At 41.1% G+C, this 16,055-nt stretch overlaps 1 protein-coding gene across 4 annotated transcripts in view; it reads left to right on the top strand.

Moving 5' to 3' along the window:
* The window catches only part of plxna1b (plexin A1b), a 188,602-nt gene that overhangs the window by 141,492 nt on the left and 31,055 nt on the right, over positions 1-16,055 (top strand). For all 4 annotated transcript variants that reach the window (XM_004545182.2, XM_004545180.2, XM_004545181.2 and 1 more), the window contains exons 11-15: positions 2,128-2,224; positions 4,803-4,993; positions 11,322-11,473; positions 14,259-14,382; positions 14,508-14,644. In XM_004545182.2, the coding sequence (XP_004545239.1) occupies positions 2,128-2,224; positions 4,803-4,993; positions 11,322-11,473; positions 14,259-14,382; positions 14,508-14,644 (701 nt within the window). The remainder of the gene's footprint in view (positions 1-2,127; positions 2,225-4,802; positions 4,994-11,321; positions 11,474-14,258; positions 14,383-14,507; positions 14,645-16,055) is intronic.

The following is a 16,055-nucleotide window of genomic DNA, read 5'->3' as shown; positions in this document are numbered from 1 at the left end:
GGGGATTGAGGCAGATGAGAGAAAGTCAAGCTAAGATTGATAGGGGAAGAGGTTTGTAAAGAGGTATAGGGAAGGAATAATGAGAGGGAAAGGGAAAGAGAAAAAGGAGGGTTGGAAAGGAGGATTGCAAGAGAAGGAGAGGCAGAGGAATGTGTGAAAAGACCGAGGCAGACATGTCAGAGAACAAATTGAAAATGCCAATTTCACTTTAGCCCCCACCAGCTCACGCGCTTACAGCCCAGCCCCGGCCTCTTATTCCATGTGTAAATGAATGGTGTCCACAGAATAACACACAATCACCTCTCTCTATCCATCTTGCCCTCGCTATTTCCCTTTCACCCTTTCTGCTGCATTACCTGCTCTATACCCCCTCTCCCTACCCTCTTTGTCATCCTTCCTTTTCACCATCTTTTTGTTGTTTTCACTCCACTTCTGAGCTTTTGATCACAAATTCCAAGTATTTTCACATCTTCTATCGGTTTTTTCTTTTCTGTTTGCCCATCCACTTTGCTTTTCACACCCTACCTTATTATTTTGTACTGTGCCAAGGCTAATGTTTTGTCTTAAAAATCTAGTTGTAATGCAATAGCACTGTCTAAATTCAGAACTTACTATATCTACAGTGAGACTGTAAAAGTTGTCTCTTTTCTTTTTCTTTTTCTTCAGTGTTCTGTAGGCCAGCTTCCAGGTAGAGTTGCTCAAGTAAAAGTTTCAGTAGTTCACAGCTGCTAAATAAATTAGAGTGAGCCTGAAAACACATTTTGAAAGAATTTGCCTTTAAAATCAGCTCTAAGAGCAAAGTGGTATTTTTTCTGAGATGCATGGAGACGTCTTTCTTTATTCGGATATCAGCGTCTCAGCCTTCAGGGCCCGCTAAATGTAAATCATCCAATCACAAAAAAAGTGATGAAAGAATTAATCAGCCATTCACACATTGTGACATTGCTGTGTCCTCTCATTTTCTTATCTTCTCAGTGCACATTTTTTAGTCCTTTCCTCCCTCAAATATATTCAAATTCACTGTTATTACAGATGTCAGGATAAATCTCACAGTATCACACTGGAGTGGGTGATATCACATAGTGGCAAAGTTGTAGCTAGATTCAATCTTTGAGGGCTCATAGCCCCGAGCTTGGGGCTTTCACATTGGATTTTATCACCACTCTACTAGAAGAGAAAAGTCCTGCTATCTCTCACCCAGGGGCTACTGGAGATACTGACCATACCAGAGGTAGTGAGAGGGGCTGGGCACCATTAGGTCATTATCTGAAGTCTCACCAGCCGTCACCTCAACATTGCTGCTGACAACACACCCATCTTGTCATATAGTGTCTGCTTTATGTCGTGTGAAATACAGCTAACAAAAGAGACGTTAATAATGTAAAACCTGTCTCGGTGAAGTCTGTGAAGTTCTTGATGAAGATGTTGTATTTACCTCACATCAGCAGGGGTTATTGGGGAGGCGGTGTAATTTCTAAAGCGGCATTTTATTTGCTGGTGATAATTGTCATTGATAATTTATATGTTGGGAGTTTGGGCAGGGACTCATAGGAGCTCTTTTCTCCGTTACCCGTTCAGTTAACACGCCGCCATCACATCACCGCTTTTGAAGCTTGTTGTCTCATTTAAAGCAATTCCGTAAAACTGATTATGCCAACGATGAGTCAATTACATTTCAACTCTTATTAGTTCAGGATGCAAAAATGAAATTAGATGAGAATATTATTGTCAGAGATATATTATGCATTTCATTCATCACTGGAATGGAATGAGTCATACAGTGATGGGGATTCCAATCTCTTAATCAACTCTGCGCTCTGCCAGGCAGCGGCGGATGTGCCATGTGTAAAAATCACAATATAGCCTGTCTCTCATCATTCATTTTTATGGCCCTTCAACTCTGTGAGCACCGCAGGGTATGACATTACTACCAACCACTAGCTTAACTGAGTTTGCTCTTGGTATTAGCTGTGTTTTTTTTTTTTTTTTTTTCCCCTCGCTCTTATGAATTTATTGAAAGAATTTTATTGAAAGATGGAATGTTTTCTGATGATGATGCTGATGTAAGAAAAATGTTGAATGGATGAGTATGAATTGTAATCTTGTTCTCTTTGTTTTATATTTCAGTATAATTATGAGGGCAATGACATCAGCGACCTGCCTGTCGACCTGTCTGTAGTTTGGAATGGAAACTTTGTCATTGACAACCCCTATAACATTAAAGGTGAGTAATATTAAAGGTTACTTATGGTAGGAACTGAATGTGGTTGAATGCGTTAGATTTGTCTTAGAAACCGGGAAGGAATTCAGTGTCCTGCAGTGACGTACAACTTTTTTTTTTTTTTTTTTAACCTTAACAATTATATTTATGACTCCAATCAGTATGTATTATGTAATAATCACCCAATCATCTTTTCTGCTTCATGAATGGCACATTACCCCCAAATACTACAGTCAAAAAGCAGCCATTGCTGGCCTATTGAGAGATTGAGTGGCTTTCTCCCACAGTCCAAAGACATGTATGTTAGGTTAATTGGTGGTTCTAAATTGGCCATAGCTGTGAATGCACTGGGCCCTGCAACAGACTCGTAACCTGTCCACAGCTACCTCTTGCCCTATGACGGCTCCACCCCCACCACAACCCAGATGGATGGATTAGTGGGTGGGTGTTTTTAGTTGGTTAGCTGTTTTAAATTACCATAGATACTGTTACATTTTGACACAATCTTTCACAGTTACATATTTGAGAACCGTATCTAGATGACTGTGTGTGTATTTGTGTGTAGAAGAGGCAAAACAGTCACATTATTAAACTGTTTGTGCTAACAAAAGAGAAAAAGCACAGTTAAACACTGCACCCAAGGAATGTGCTCAAATCTTCTGTCAATGCCAGAGAGTTCACATATTCTAGTTTTGGTCATTTGTATTCACTAATGCATATATTGAATAATAATTATGTCCGTCAAGGCTCAGGTTCCACCCCACGAGACTCTTTTGTCATGGCTAATGGGTAGCAACTAGTGTCAAAGGGATCAATGTAATTGATATTTTCTCTCTCTAAATGTTTTAAATTTCAGTATATTGAGCCATGTTTGGGATGTACAGTGTGTGCATGTTGTAGAGCAATGAGGCTAATTTCTGCTTTGTTTGCAAATTGTCCAATTTGAACAAAGCAGAAATTGGCAAGCGTCATGAGTCGAGGTGCAAAAGACCGCTACACTGTTAGTGTCTTAGGTTTACACCAACTAATATTCAAAAACACATAACCCTTTGCATTTTAAACAGATTTTTACCATGTTTTGTATGCATATTGTTGCATTTTCCTGTTTTGTTAATCTCTTTAGTGTTTTAGGCATCCGTGTGTATCTTGACTTGTGTTATTTTAATGTGATAGTGCATAGAAGACATATATATTTCTTTAAACTGTATTAGAGTGCATTATATTTGATTTAATGTGAAACCACACCTCATCCAGGAACCTTGGGGGGTAATAATTAAACTCATATACATTCTCAGTGCACCACTGTGGGAGAAGACAATGAGATCATGTCTGTTGGATATAATTACTGGTAAAAGTCTTTATAATGCTGTCTTCGTAATTATTGTGGGTTGTAAAGCACAGTGGGGGATGTAACATTATTCCCCTGCTGTGAGGTAAAGTAACATCATCGCCAGTTCGATATAGTCTGTGGATGACAAGCACATTGAGTTTTGTACAACAGAGGGAGTAGCATAGTCTGCTCCTGGTTGTTACTCATTAATGTTTAAGGACACAACAAGTAATGGGTATTTTGGATGTAGTATTTAATGCCAGAATTTGCCGTTATATCTTACATGTTTGTGAGTTAGTGATTATTGCCATTTGTCAGTAAGGAAACACCACATCACTCTGTGCTGTTTATTGATCGCTCTTTGTAGTCTAATTGAGCCAAGCAAGCTGTTGTAGTCTTAAATGTCAGATATCTCTCAGTATGAGTGGTGTAACTGGTCTACATGTGTTTGTACCATGTAAACAAAGGCGTGTCTGTAGTATTGTAGTCTTTACTTCATCACTTTGTGCATTGTGTGTTAACTCAAATGTAACACATCAGGCAGTGACCTACAGCCTAAATATGACTCTCGTCTTCTTCTCCCTTCACTGCCAGCCACCTCTGTATTTCTCAGTGATGATAATCATCTAGTAGAGTGCAAGTGATGCTCACTCATCTTAAATACTGATAGGTTAATGTAATTAAAGGCGAGTCGTTTAGCAGCCAGTAATTGGCATAGGGTTTCTTTAAAGCTGCTCCATGACCAATGGGATTTGGGGAAGGAATAGCAGAGAAAGAGAGAGGAAAGATTTACTCTTCTGTTCCTCGTGCCTTTGGGAAATCGGGCCTTAACTCAACTTTGGCTCAGTGACACTGAAGAAGTTTTGAAATTTTATGATAAAGCTGAGGAAGTGAAAATAAAGCAATTTAATTTCATTCAAAAGAAAACTGTCAGGTTTCTTATCTGCTTATTTCAGTCTGAAAATAAGATAGTCTTTGACTGGGGGGAGTTACAATCCAGCTGATAAGCAGCAACATAAGAGACTGGTGCAAGGATTTATAAAAACAAGGAGAATATGCAAACTCCACAGAGAGGTCCCAGCTGGGAAGTAGGTCTAAACCTTCTTTGATGTCTTTGAGGCCACAGTGCTAACCGCTAGCACACCCTGTCATTTCTAACATATTATATTGACTGGATGTTTTATTCACTTGGTAGCCTCAGTTCAACAGTAATAATTTCATGATGCTTCATTTCTCCTTCCTTCTCTTCAGCTCACCTGTATAAGTGCTACGCACTGAGGGATAGCTGTGGGATGTGTTTGAAGGCAAACCCCAGGTTTGAGTGCGGCTGGTGCGTTGGGGAAAAGAAGTGCTCCCTGAGACAGGAGTGTACTCCCCCAGAGAGCACTTGGATGCATGCCACAACAGGAAACAGCCGCTGTGCTCACCCCAAGATCACCAAGGTAAGACTTGATAATAATGACACATGCTTACACATATTGTATTGCAGTTAAGCATGATTCCAAGATAACAGATGGTACACGTCTTGTTGTGCAAATGTACCCACACATGCACACAGACCCCTATATCCAGACATATAACTACATGCAGAGTGGACTGTGCACAACAGAAATATTCTCTTTGACACAACAAAATTGAAGAGAAAAATAAAGCAGAAATAGTTTATTTTTTTGTAATTTCTCAGCTCATTATATCACAACATTTCAAAAACCCTTTTGAATGAAAGCTGTTTGAGCAAAGAATGTGAATCATAAAGTGTCCACATTCATCATTAGCCCACTTTAAAAACAACATTGCATGGAACAGCTAAATTCAAGGTAAAAAGAATAGGCTTCTCTAAGCACTGCTAAAGCACACACTCACGCTGCTGATTGGTTGTTCATGACCTAGCAACTCACTGCAAACAACTCAGGGGTCTAAGAAGAGAGGCTTCACATTACAGTATGTTACTTGTAAGCAGGCTATGATTGATTCTTATGTGTTTTTTCTACAAGAATCCAAGCCAGATCATTAGTAAAAACAAATTTTTCAAAAGAGGAGCTTTGAAAAGTCTTCCTGCTCTGTGTCATTGTTTGGCCCCGGAGAGTGAAGGGGACATCCTAGGAGGGCAGACAGCAGAGAGGATAGACAACTTAGAAGCCAACACTAAGACTGCAACAGCAACACAGATGGGCTGGCAAGGAGGAGGCAGTTCACACACTCCAAGACTGAACACACTGACGAGATCAGAGACGACGGCTTCACACAGAAGCGCACACAGACACACACATGCACCTAAATGAAGAGTTAGGGAGGGTGGTTGTCTGGAGAGAGACAAAGAAGCCGAGGATGTGGTAGTGCGTTAATTGTGTCCCGCCACGGGTGCTGAATATGTGCGTGCACATGTGCATGTGTTCATCTGACAGGCTGGCAGAGCCGAGGCGTCTAAACACCATAGCGTAACCATCTGTTGCCACTAGTAACCGTGGCGGTGGTCCTCGTCTGAGTGCGACCTGGGTCACAGTTCCTACAGCTCACCACTGGGACTAGTGCACACACAGTGCGGTTTGAAAGCAATGCACTGCTGTGTGAGACGCGTCCTGACATTCAGCCCTCTCGTCAGTCTGTCTTCTTCCATTTTTACTGTGTCTCCAACAGTGATTCAAACTTTCAGCCAAGCATTTCTTCCTTTAAATGTATCTCAAATAAGCTGAAGAATCATCTAAATTCTTCAACTTAAATGAGTGTGAAATATATGTTTAATATCCATGCTCATTTCATTGATGTTGACTTGTGTGACTGAAGCCCTCAGTCCATTTCCTGTGTGACACGGGCTCGTCTCTTTGAATGTGTAATGAAGATACTGGTTAATTGGAGCTCTGGCACATAGATAAAACCATTTGCTAATGCTCCCTCTCTCTTCGTGCTCGTTTCAGTTATCTCTTTGAAACAAGCATGCAGAGGCAACTGGGTTGTGTGTGCGTGCTTGCGGGAGAGAAACGGGAGGTGGTAGGGGGGTTGTGCTCACAAGCATGTGCCGTTGCATGCATATGTAGGGGTAAATCCTGCCCTTGGGCAAGATGTTGGTGGCAGTCAAAAAGCTGGCAAAGAGCTTCAAAAAGCAGCAGGAGAAGAGACGCACTGCAAGTTTGAGAATGCAGAAGAAGAGACAAAGAAGTGGAGAAGAAAGAGACACTGGGGGAAGCGTTATCACCAAGCTGCGCCGCTGGCCTCACCTCTCTTCTCCACCTTTGACATTTACAGTTTGACATTTAACGCCAAAAGAACATCTGCAGATGACGAAGAAAATCTCTCCTTTTTCATCCGCCATTTTATCTTCTCCCGCCCCCCGCCCCCCAAAGAGCATCACATTGGCCACACAAATTGAATATTATTCCACTTCTTACCAACCATTTGGTCAAATCCCCTTTTCCCTGTTTCATCTTTTTTTTCTTTTTGCCTGATTCAGCCTGCTTTGTTCATTTATGCAGCATGCTAACTGCTGTGTGGCCAATAGCTGGTGGATTAACCACTAATTTCATTTGGACCAAGGAATGTGTGTTCAGCTGGGGAGGAAACACCACTGGAGACACACATGTGTGCACAACATACACACAGTAAGAGCTGTCAGAGCAGCAAGTGTTTAACTTATTTAGTGTTATTTCTGAGTGGGCTATTGTCCAGTTGATATTTTTCAGTAGTGTGCGGTGTGGCCACTGTGCCACTAACAGCTTTGGCACCTAGTACTTCTCTCCAAATTCAGCAATTAATGTTTTAGGTACTAAATGATGATTTTAGACATTGTAAGAATTTGGCTGTTAAGCTGATGAAGTGCTATTTTTATTGTGCTGCGTTTTTGTGCACTGACATTGTGCACAAAGATTAATTAGTACTTCCTTCCAAGCAAGCAAGAAAATACTCCCTGCGTGTGTGTCTTTGAGCCTGCGCTAACACTCACACAAGCCAGCAAGACTCACAATGGTGCCAACACATTCTCAGAAGCCTCCAAATGAAAATAAAGTAAGCTACAACTATAGTCTGTATTATATTCTCAAAATGGCATTCAAAGCCACATGGATAGGGACACACACACATACTCTCTATGCCACTGTGTCCCAGTGTAGCACAGCAGTGTCCTGGTACTGGCCCTGGATGCTGCCTGGCCCTCCATTATCCATCATCTCCTGCCTGCCATCTCCTAGGGGACAGGAAGAGCATCACAGCTAGCCCTTAGAAACCAATTAAAACAACGCAGGCCATTCCAGTCTGTGTGTGTGGGAGGGTTGCATTTTTAGGGTTTTAGCACGTGGTAAGCTCCATGTGTTTATGTGTGAGTGTTTCTTGATGTTGTATATGTATTAAAGTGCATAAATGGATCTGATGGCCTATCATTTCTCCCTCATGTACTGCTTTAGTGGTTTTTGCCTTTGCCAGTTTTCTTTATGTCCCATCTCTTTTTTGTAGCTAGTCACATTTGTTTTTCTCATCCTTTATGGTTTTTTGGCAACACTTTTTTTAAATTTCCATCCCTTCCACCGACTATTTCCTCTATCTATTAACTATTCAGTATTTTTCATTTTCCTTTCCCTTATTTTGAATCTCATCCTTTGGTCTCATTGTTCCCTTACCTTCTATCTTCCTTACCCTCTTGCTTGCAACCTCCTTATTATCCATATAGAGATAGATATTGTTCTGTTTACGGGTGTTGATTGACCATGCTTCTGTGATTTGCTGATTGTATTTTGGGGCTAAAAAGTAAGCCCCCACTGTTACAAAAATAGGAGTATTTACCCACTGTTGGGTAAATACTTACCGTGCTCATTCATAAAGGGGAGGATTGTAACTGGATGTCAGCCACGATGATGTCCTAATTAAGCTCGTGTACTTGTTTAATGATCAGAGTTCAGCCAGAGGGATATAATTGGCCCCGATGTGATTCTGACTTCTGACACAGATTTGTTCCTGTTCTATAAGGCTACACATCTTCAGAGCTAATATTGTTTGACTCAGTCACATGGAAACATTTAACGTTTAAAGACTTATTTGATCCCTCTCTTCTTTCACGTCATTGCCTCTATCAGATTGCTTGTGAGTTTTTGTTTTTGAAAGCCTTTCATATCACAGATAAACTCTGGAAGCCTTACACCATGTTCATATCATCTCCCCCCGTGTCCCTTGCCCGTTTCCCCCTTCCCCCTCCTCCTCCTCTAATTTGCAGATGCTATCTGTGCACTGCTTCTTAGCCATCCACAATAGGCCTGACATAAAGCCTCAAATACATCGGGACAAGTCAGCCACAAAGAGAAAAAAGCGAGTATGAATGAGTGTAGAGCGTTATGATGGTGAGAGGAGAATAGAGCGAGTGTTTAGGCTGGTGGCTTTTATCAAAAAGGGCGCTTTGTTTGTGTTGTTTGGTTGTGGATGGAACAACGTGCATGCGTGTATGCGTCTCACTCTGTGTCTTTGTGTGTCTATGTGCTTGATAAGCCAGTGCTTATAGAGAAAGAGAGGTTGATTACCATATCTAAAGATTGTGACTGAGCACTGCTGCATGCCAGTCATTCTTTTGTCTCCAGCTAAAATCTATACATTTGGGCACACTGTCAAAGACGGAGACAGAGACTGAAATAAAAGACACAAGTTCAAGATGGAGTGCCAGCTGATAAATAGCCATTAATTAATATGTGCAGCATTTCATTTCTGGCTTGCATGACACTGGGCTTTGTTCCCATTGTGTGTTTGTATTAGTGGTTTTCTAAACACCTGTGGCTTTTACTAACCTGCCACCTTTTCCATAGTGTTAGACTGGGTATCATTGTAGTGCCAGGTGGGGAAATATTTGAGTGGGTTGAGAGGTTAATCTAATTAATCTGTAAGACTGTAGATAAGCTTTAAAGAAGCTGAATATTGCAGAACATATTTTCATTGTTGGCATGGTGTCAGTAAGATTGATACTGTCATTATGTCTGAGTGGTAAAAATGAAGCTACGACTGCTGCTTAGCTTGGTACAAAGACTGAATACAAGATGTGGCAGCTGCAATGGCTCTACCTATTGCCATGTTATAATATTTCTGTTTTACACAAACAAGCCATAATATGTTAATTAGTGACTTTTGGTGCTGATAGCTGGATTTTGTAATGATTTAGATATCTGAGCTGGCTTTTTTCCCCACCACCTTTGTTCTTTATGCTGTGCTAAGCTAACTGGCTGCTGATAGTATTTCCTAAACTATTAAATTATTTCTTTTACAAACCTGAATATTTGAATACATTATCCCTGCTGTCACCTTTTCCAGCACTTGGTGTATTCCCATCCTTTTTTAAAAAATAGATTTGTGAAGTATGCGATACACACAATGTTTCTGCTCTTAAGAGCTGTATTTATTTGACAGTTCTGCACAGGTAGCAGTTCGTTCCGATCCAGCTCTCTCTCCCGCTCGACTCTGCCGTCACATATAGACAAACAGAAAGAAGACACTGTCATCACACAATCGCCACCACCTGTGGCTCACCTGCCTCCCGGTACCGCCCCCTTGAGCTCACTGCACTACTCCTCCCCTGCAGCTGCGCCAGGGACCACACCTCCGCCACAAGATTAAATTTGTAAATTTATTAAAGCAAAGGACTAGTCGCACCACTTTTAAAGATGGCAAAGGTTTTGACCACAATCACTTAATTTCACTAGAATCACTGTCATTAAAGGATTTCTTCATAGAGAAAAAGTAAATTTGCACAGCGTAAGGTTCAGCTTTAGCGAAGCTTGACAAATGAATCAAACTGTTAATGAATCTTCGTGACAGTGCTGACCTTTGAAGGAACAAAGAGTGATATGGAGGTCAAATTGAGTGAGTTGACATAGCGGCACACGGTTTTCAGTAATTTGTTGGATGGCACAAATATTAACCGTTTTAAGTCAGTGTTTCACCAGGCTTCCAGCGCCACTAAAGACTTACAAGTGGAGTGGCCCATATTCTAGTTGTTGGTGACCGTTGAACCGTCCAATCAAATAAAACATATAGGAGACTGGTCACTGTTTTACCCCTTTGTTTCAATGTTGACATGTTTGTCTGTGTCTTTGTAGAGCTTTGTGTGCCACACAGCAACTTTTTTCTACACCAAGCAAAAGATTTCTGTGTTTAAAAAAAAAAAAAAGCAGGATTCATAATCAATCTTTTTTTTTTTTTATACATTTTTTTGTGTGTGGCAACTTACACCCCCACTCCATGACATCCAACCACTAATGTCTCCCCCAATAACCCCCCTCCCTGTTGCAACAAATGACCCCACTGCCCCGCCGTGTTCTAATCCAATTAGCTTTAGCCCTAATTATACTAGTAAAGACTGATTACCATTGTCTGCATTGGGGCTGAATGAATAGAGCCATGATTAGCGACTAGGCTAGCCTCGGGTAGCCATTAGCACCTCCGTACACCTGTCACAGACCTCTAGGGAAAAAAAAGCAGAAACCAGGGGTCACTATGTGTTCTAATTGTATTCAGCCTATAAATCTTCACAACATTAAAAGAGGGACGTAAGTGAGGGTTTGATGGGTAGGTCCAGGTTAAGTGTGCGAGTTGGCAAGTTGTGAATGTTTGACTGAATTGAGGTGGAGTTAATGGATTCAAGGTCATTTTTCATCGTGCTTAATGAGGTAGCAAGAATGTAATTCATGCAGAATGAAACATGACCATAATGACCTAAGTAAACTGCCATTCATGCTTAAACACAATATACGCCACATGTGTTGTTCTGCTTCACTTATGTCCTCCTTTCTTTGGTCTACCACCCAGTTGTATCCTGAGACTGGGCCCAGACAGGGAGGAACCATGCTGACCATCACTGGTGAGAACCTGGGTCTACAGTTCAAAGACATCCAGAATGGAGTCCGTATCGGCAAAGTGGCGTGCAACCCTCAGGAGGACGAATACATTAGCGCTGAGCAGTACGTTGGCATTGTCTCTTTCTTCACCCTGTTACACCCACTGATTTTAAACCTCACTCTTTCTAAAACTCATTGCTTTCTTTTTTGTCTTGTCCCCTATTGTTGTGACACTGAGTGCTAAGCACAACGCTGTGACTCTCTCAGACCTTTGTTTCATAAAACCTTCAAAGGTTAAATGCTGTTTTCCACTAACAGACAAAACCAATTCCTCACAAATAGCCTCAAGCTGTGCATGGTGCTGCTACTTTCTGTACATGTTCAGTCCGAGTAACTCTGACAGCAACTTGAATAAAACCTGTTCAACTCAACTAATGCTCAGGTCAGGTCAAGCAGCATTGAAATACCTCATATAACTCGCCTCATTAGGATTAATTTGACCCATTTTTAGATATAAGTGGATTTAATATTATCAAAAGTGTGCAATATACATCTACTGAAAGCTATTCTTCATGAAAGGTTGTCATGTGAACACTCTAAGTTATGTTTACTGTTTTCTGGGAAATGGTGAAGTACAGCAGATTGCACAGATGTAATTTAACTCCCATTTAATAGCTGCAGTTGTATATCCTGAGTAGAACTCAGAGTAATGTATAACAGTCATGTTCAGTTTATGACTGAGCTCTTTGTTTTAACTGTTAACAGGGTGCCTCTTTGAAAAAATGTTCTTTATTTCACGTGTAAACGATATCATGTGAATCATTAATTAAATTACATTCAGAATAAGAAGAAATCTGGGGCACTGGCACACTGGCAGTGCCCCATTATAGCTCCTCCAAATACTGGGGCAATGAAATTACAAGATGAGTCCCACTTTCTCTTTTATGTTGTATTCATCTAAGCAGACAAGATACATTTTCTGATGAGGAAAGAATTGGTGAAGCTCGTCACAGTTGGAGGCGTCCTCAATATTCTATTTCCAACCATGTTGCTGTCATTGTACACAAATGCCCCATTTGCTGAGTTTTGCAGCACAGTCCCAGCAGACTTGGTTTTCTTTCTGCCACCCTCGCTAAGAAGAAACCAGAAGAAATGTGACTTTGATGGTTTGACAGTCAGGAAAACAGAATGCTGTTCCACACTCACTAGTGGGTTTAGAGTAGCGTAGTGACATGTCAGTCTTGATTTATAATTTATAAACTCGTGTGTTGTTTTGTTCAGACAGAGCGGAGCAGTTTTACATTCACTTCTATCACGAGGCCGTGCTGTAGCCTAACTTTTTTTTTTCCAAACATGTTCATTTTCTCCAAGTGATCACATCCAAACGTCAAGATGGTGACGTTTAACCCGGCCAGCTCAATAATGCTGCTTTTGGCCTGTTGCCATAGCACCCGCAGGAAGAGGAGGGCGCGGTTAGCAGTTAGGCTGTCATGCTAATTAAAAGTGATGTTAGCCATACGGTGCCATTAGTGTCCCGTTTGCACTCGTCATTCCTGTGACCCCATCAGAGCCATAGCACAGAAAACAAGACGGGGTCACAGCATAGACGGCACAGGTCAAAGGTCAGCTGCGAAAGACAAGAGGATGTGCAATGACTGTTGGGCAAAACGTAGACACCTTGTTCTCACTCTGGCTTTCTGCTTCTGCCACCTCTTCTACATCAGTTTCTATGATTGGAAAGAATTGGATTGCAAGGAAGTGTGGCCTTTTCCCACCTAAGTCATCAAATATTCACTACATGGTTTAACTTCACTTTGAGAAAAGTAAATCATTGCCAGCAGTGAAGAAAAACAGAACCTAAGCTCCCTCTTTTTATTGCCTTATTAGTAGTTACTATGTGACAATTTGACATATGTTTAATTTTTTAACATTCTACATTCCACCAAAGTTATTTGATTGAGTGAGGCATAATTTATGTTGTTGTCATCTTAGCTAATGTACTTTCTAACCACGTAATACCAGCTCAGTGTAGCCACCTGTCATCTGGGCAATAATGATGCAAGCGGAGCTGCATTCCTAACTGAGATTTGTCCAGCATTTTAATCATGGCCTCTGTCATAGCAGGAGGACAGCGAATAAATGAAAGGGAAAGTAAAAACAATGGAAACGCACAGCATCGCAATGTGAAATTCATTGTTGCGGCCGCGATGCAGTTGCCATGGCCACCTGCAGGGTGGATGGAAGCAGGAGACTTAATAACTCATCGCAGGGAGGGGAAGCTGAGGTGATGTGTAGGATATGAGCTTGTTCAATTAATCAAGCTCTTTCCCTTTATCCCTCTCTCCTTCTTACTTCTTTCTTTCTCCTTTCTTCTCTGACTCCCTCCTTCCTTTGCGCTCTCGTGCTTTCTCTCTGTCTCATTCGTGCGCTCTAGCTAATTAACATTCAACTATGTCTCCAGTGGGTGAAACATGAAATGAGTGTGTGTGTGTGTGTGTTCTCCCTGTGGGCTACACCACCATTCCTCTCCATGTTCAATCATTTCTCCTGTGGATTTTCATTTGGCTAGCCAGTGCCCAAGGCCAAGTGCGCAGCTTATGGTTCTACAATACACGCTAATGCATGAACACACACAGAAAAGCCTTTAGTTTCGTAGCAGTTCACATTATCTCTAATAGAACATTTAGTCTGTTTTTGTTATTTTTTATGAATAAGATGGAAACTAATGAAACACTTCACTCATAAATATCTGAATGCTTTTCTGATTAGACAGAGCAGAAAAGAAGTATTCCTCATTTTTTTCTGTCCCTTTTTTTTTGACCAAGTTGTCACACTATTAAGCAAACACTGAAACTGAAAACATTCACTCGTTTACATAGTGATAAACTTTTTTTCCTCTTGTTTTCAGGATTGTGTGTCGGCTAAATGATGCAACAGGTTACAGAGTGCAGGAGGCTCAGGTGGAAGTGTGTGTCAGAGACTGTAGTCACCCCGACTACAAAACGGTCTCAAGCAAGGCCTTCACTTTTGTGGTAAATGTTGTTGATGTATATTACAACTGTGTTTTTGGATGATTGTAACACATGTATTTGGCAGCCACAGTCCAGTCGATAAGTGACGCTTAACTTGCTCGGCCTCTGTCTGTGTCCCTCTTTAGTCCCCATATTTTTCACGAGTCCATCCTTCCACCGGGCCGCTATCTGGAGGAACAAGGATCACTATTGATGGCAGTCATCTCAACGCGGGCAGCGCTGTGTCTGTGAAGATTGGACTTCACCCCTGCCGTTTCGAGAGGTGAGTTAATCCAGAGTGCTTGGAGTATCTACAGTATATTCTTTTAGTTCAAGTGTTTCAACCTGAAGATTTTTTGGGGGGGCAGTTTACAACAAAGTCACAGAACTCTTGTTTATGTAAGGTTTTTATAGAGGCTGATTTTTCTAAGAAAATGACAGTTTAAATTTGTGTTGTGCTGCTGTGGAGGCAGGGGACCATGTTGATTAAAGCTCTCCAAACAGTGAAGAGGAACCATTTGGCCTTACCGTTTCAAGATGTTGTAACAAATGTTTGCAGATTTACTACTGATTTACTGGGTTAAAGTGTAGCTGTTTTATTTCTGCTCTTTAGACAAATAATAGCCATGTAATGCAGAATATTTTGCCTACATCTGCTACTGTTTTTTGCCAACTTTTCCCACCGTTTGCTGCGTTTAGTAATTGTAGTTATTCCCTGTTTTTAATGTATGACATTCTTCCCTGGTCAGTGCCTTCGATTTGTGCAGGACTAGCAAAAGCAGCGAGTAACAGGATGACCTGCAGTGCTGTAATTCCCAGCAGGATGACAGTGTAGCCTTTCCCAGTGAAGCCGATATCGTTGTTCACTTCTGCTGTGGATGGCTTAAGTGCATGGCCCACATTTTCTCAAAGATATGACTATAATTTAAAAGGAATGATATGGTGTTGCTGGTAATTGGTAACTTACATTTTGCTGCTTTGAACCGATGTTTGAAATATGTAATTTTTCTCCCACCTTTTTAGTTTTTGGAATGATCTTTCTCTGCTATCTTCACTTGTCACTCAGTCTGCAAGAGGTTGTGTTTGGATTTCAAGGAGAGGAGACATTGATCCAATTTGATATGACTCTAATTCCCCTAGCCAAGAACTCCATTGTTTCTTTGAGTCTCTTGCTGGCAGACTCACAAAAAACTGGGCTCTGAACTAAATCCAATCATGTATGGTGTCTGGCAGATGGCACAAGAAAACATCACAGAAAAGATTGTTAGTTCCCTAAAACAATCGCATATATACTGAAAAGGTTTATCTGATGGAAGCTTCCTTATGGAGGTTATGTTTGTCAGATAGGAAGTGGTATAGGAATACTCCTTGTTTCCACTTTTCTTGTTTCTTTGCTTTAGAGTGGTGTTTTTTTATTGTAGTGGTTCCGTTCTCTTAGGCAACAAGTGACAGGTTAAACTAATAAGCTTGGACCCATCAAGTTCTTTTTATATCATATCAAAAGCAAAAGTAGAGGCCAATTTAAAGCTCTGTAGCACATCCCGAGAAAGGTGAACATAATAGTCTTGGCCTTTCATTCACTGAGCAGCAATAACCTTTATGGCCAAAGTAATGAACTGGTTGAGTCTATCTCTTTAATGTGTCTTTGTATTCAGTGGGGCCTCTGCTTTAATCAAAACCTATTTACCCCGAGT

This window comes from Maylandia zebra, linkage group LG5 (genome assembly GCF_041146795.1).
Source record: "Maylandia zebra isolate NMK-2024a linkage group LG5, Mzebra_GT3a, whole genome shotgun sequence".
Lineage (NCBI taxonomy): Eukaryota > Metazoa > Chordata > Actinopteri > Cichliformes > Cichlidae > Maylandia > Maylandia zebra.
The sequence above is the reverse complement of the archived record's forward strand: the minus strand, read 5'-3'. Positions and strand labels throughout refer to the sequence as shown.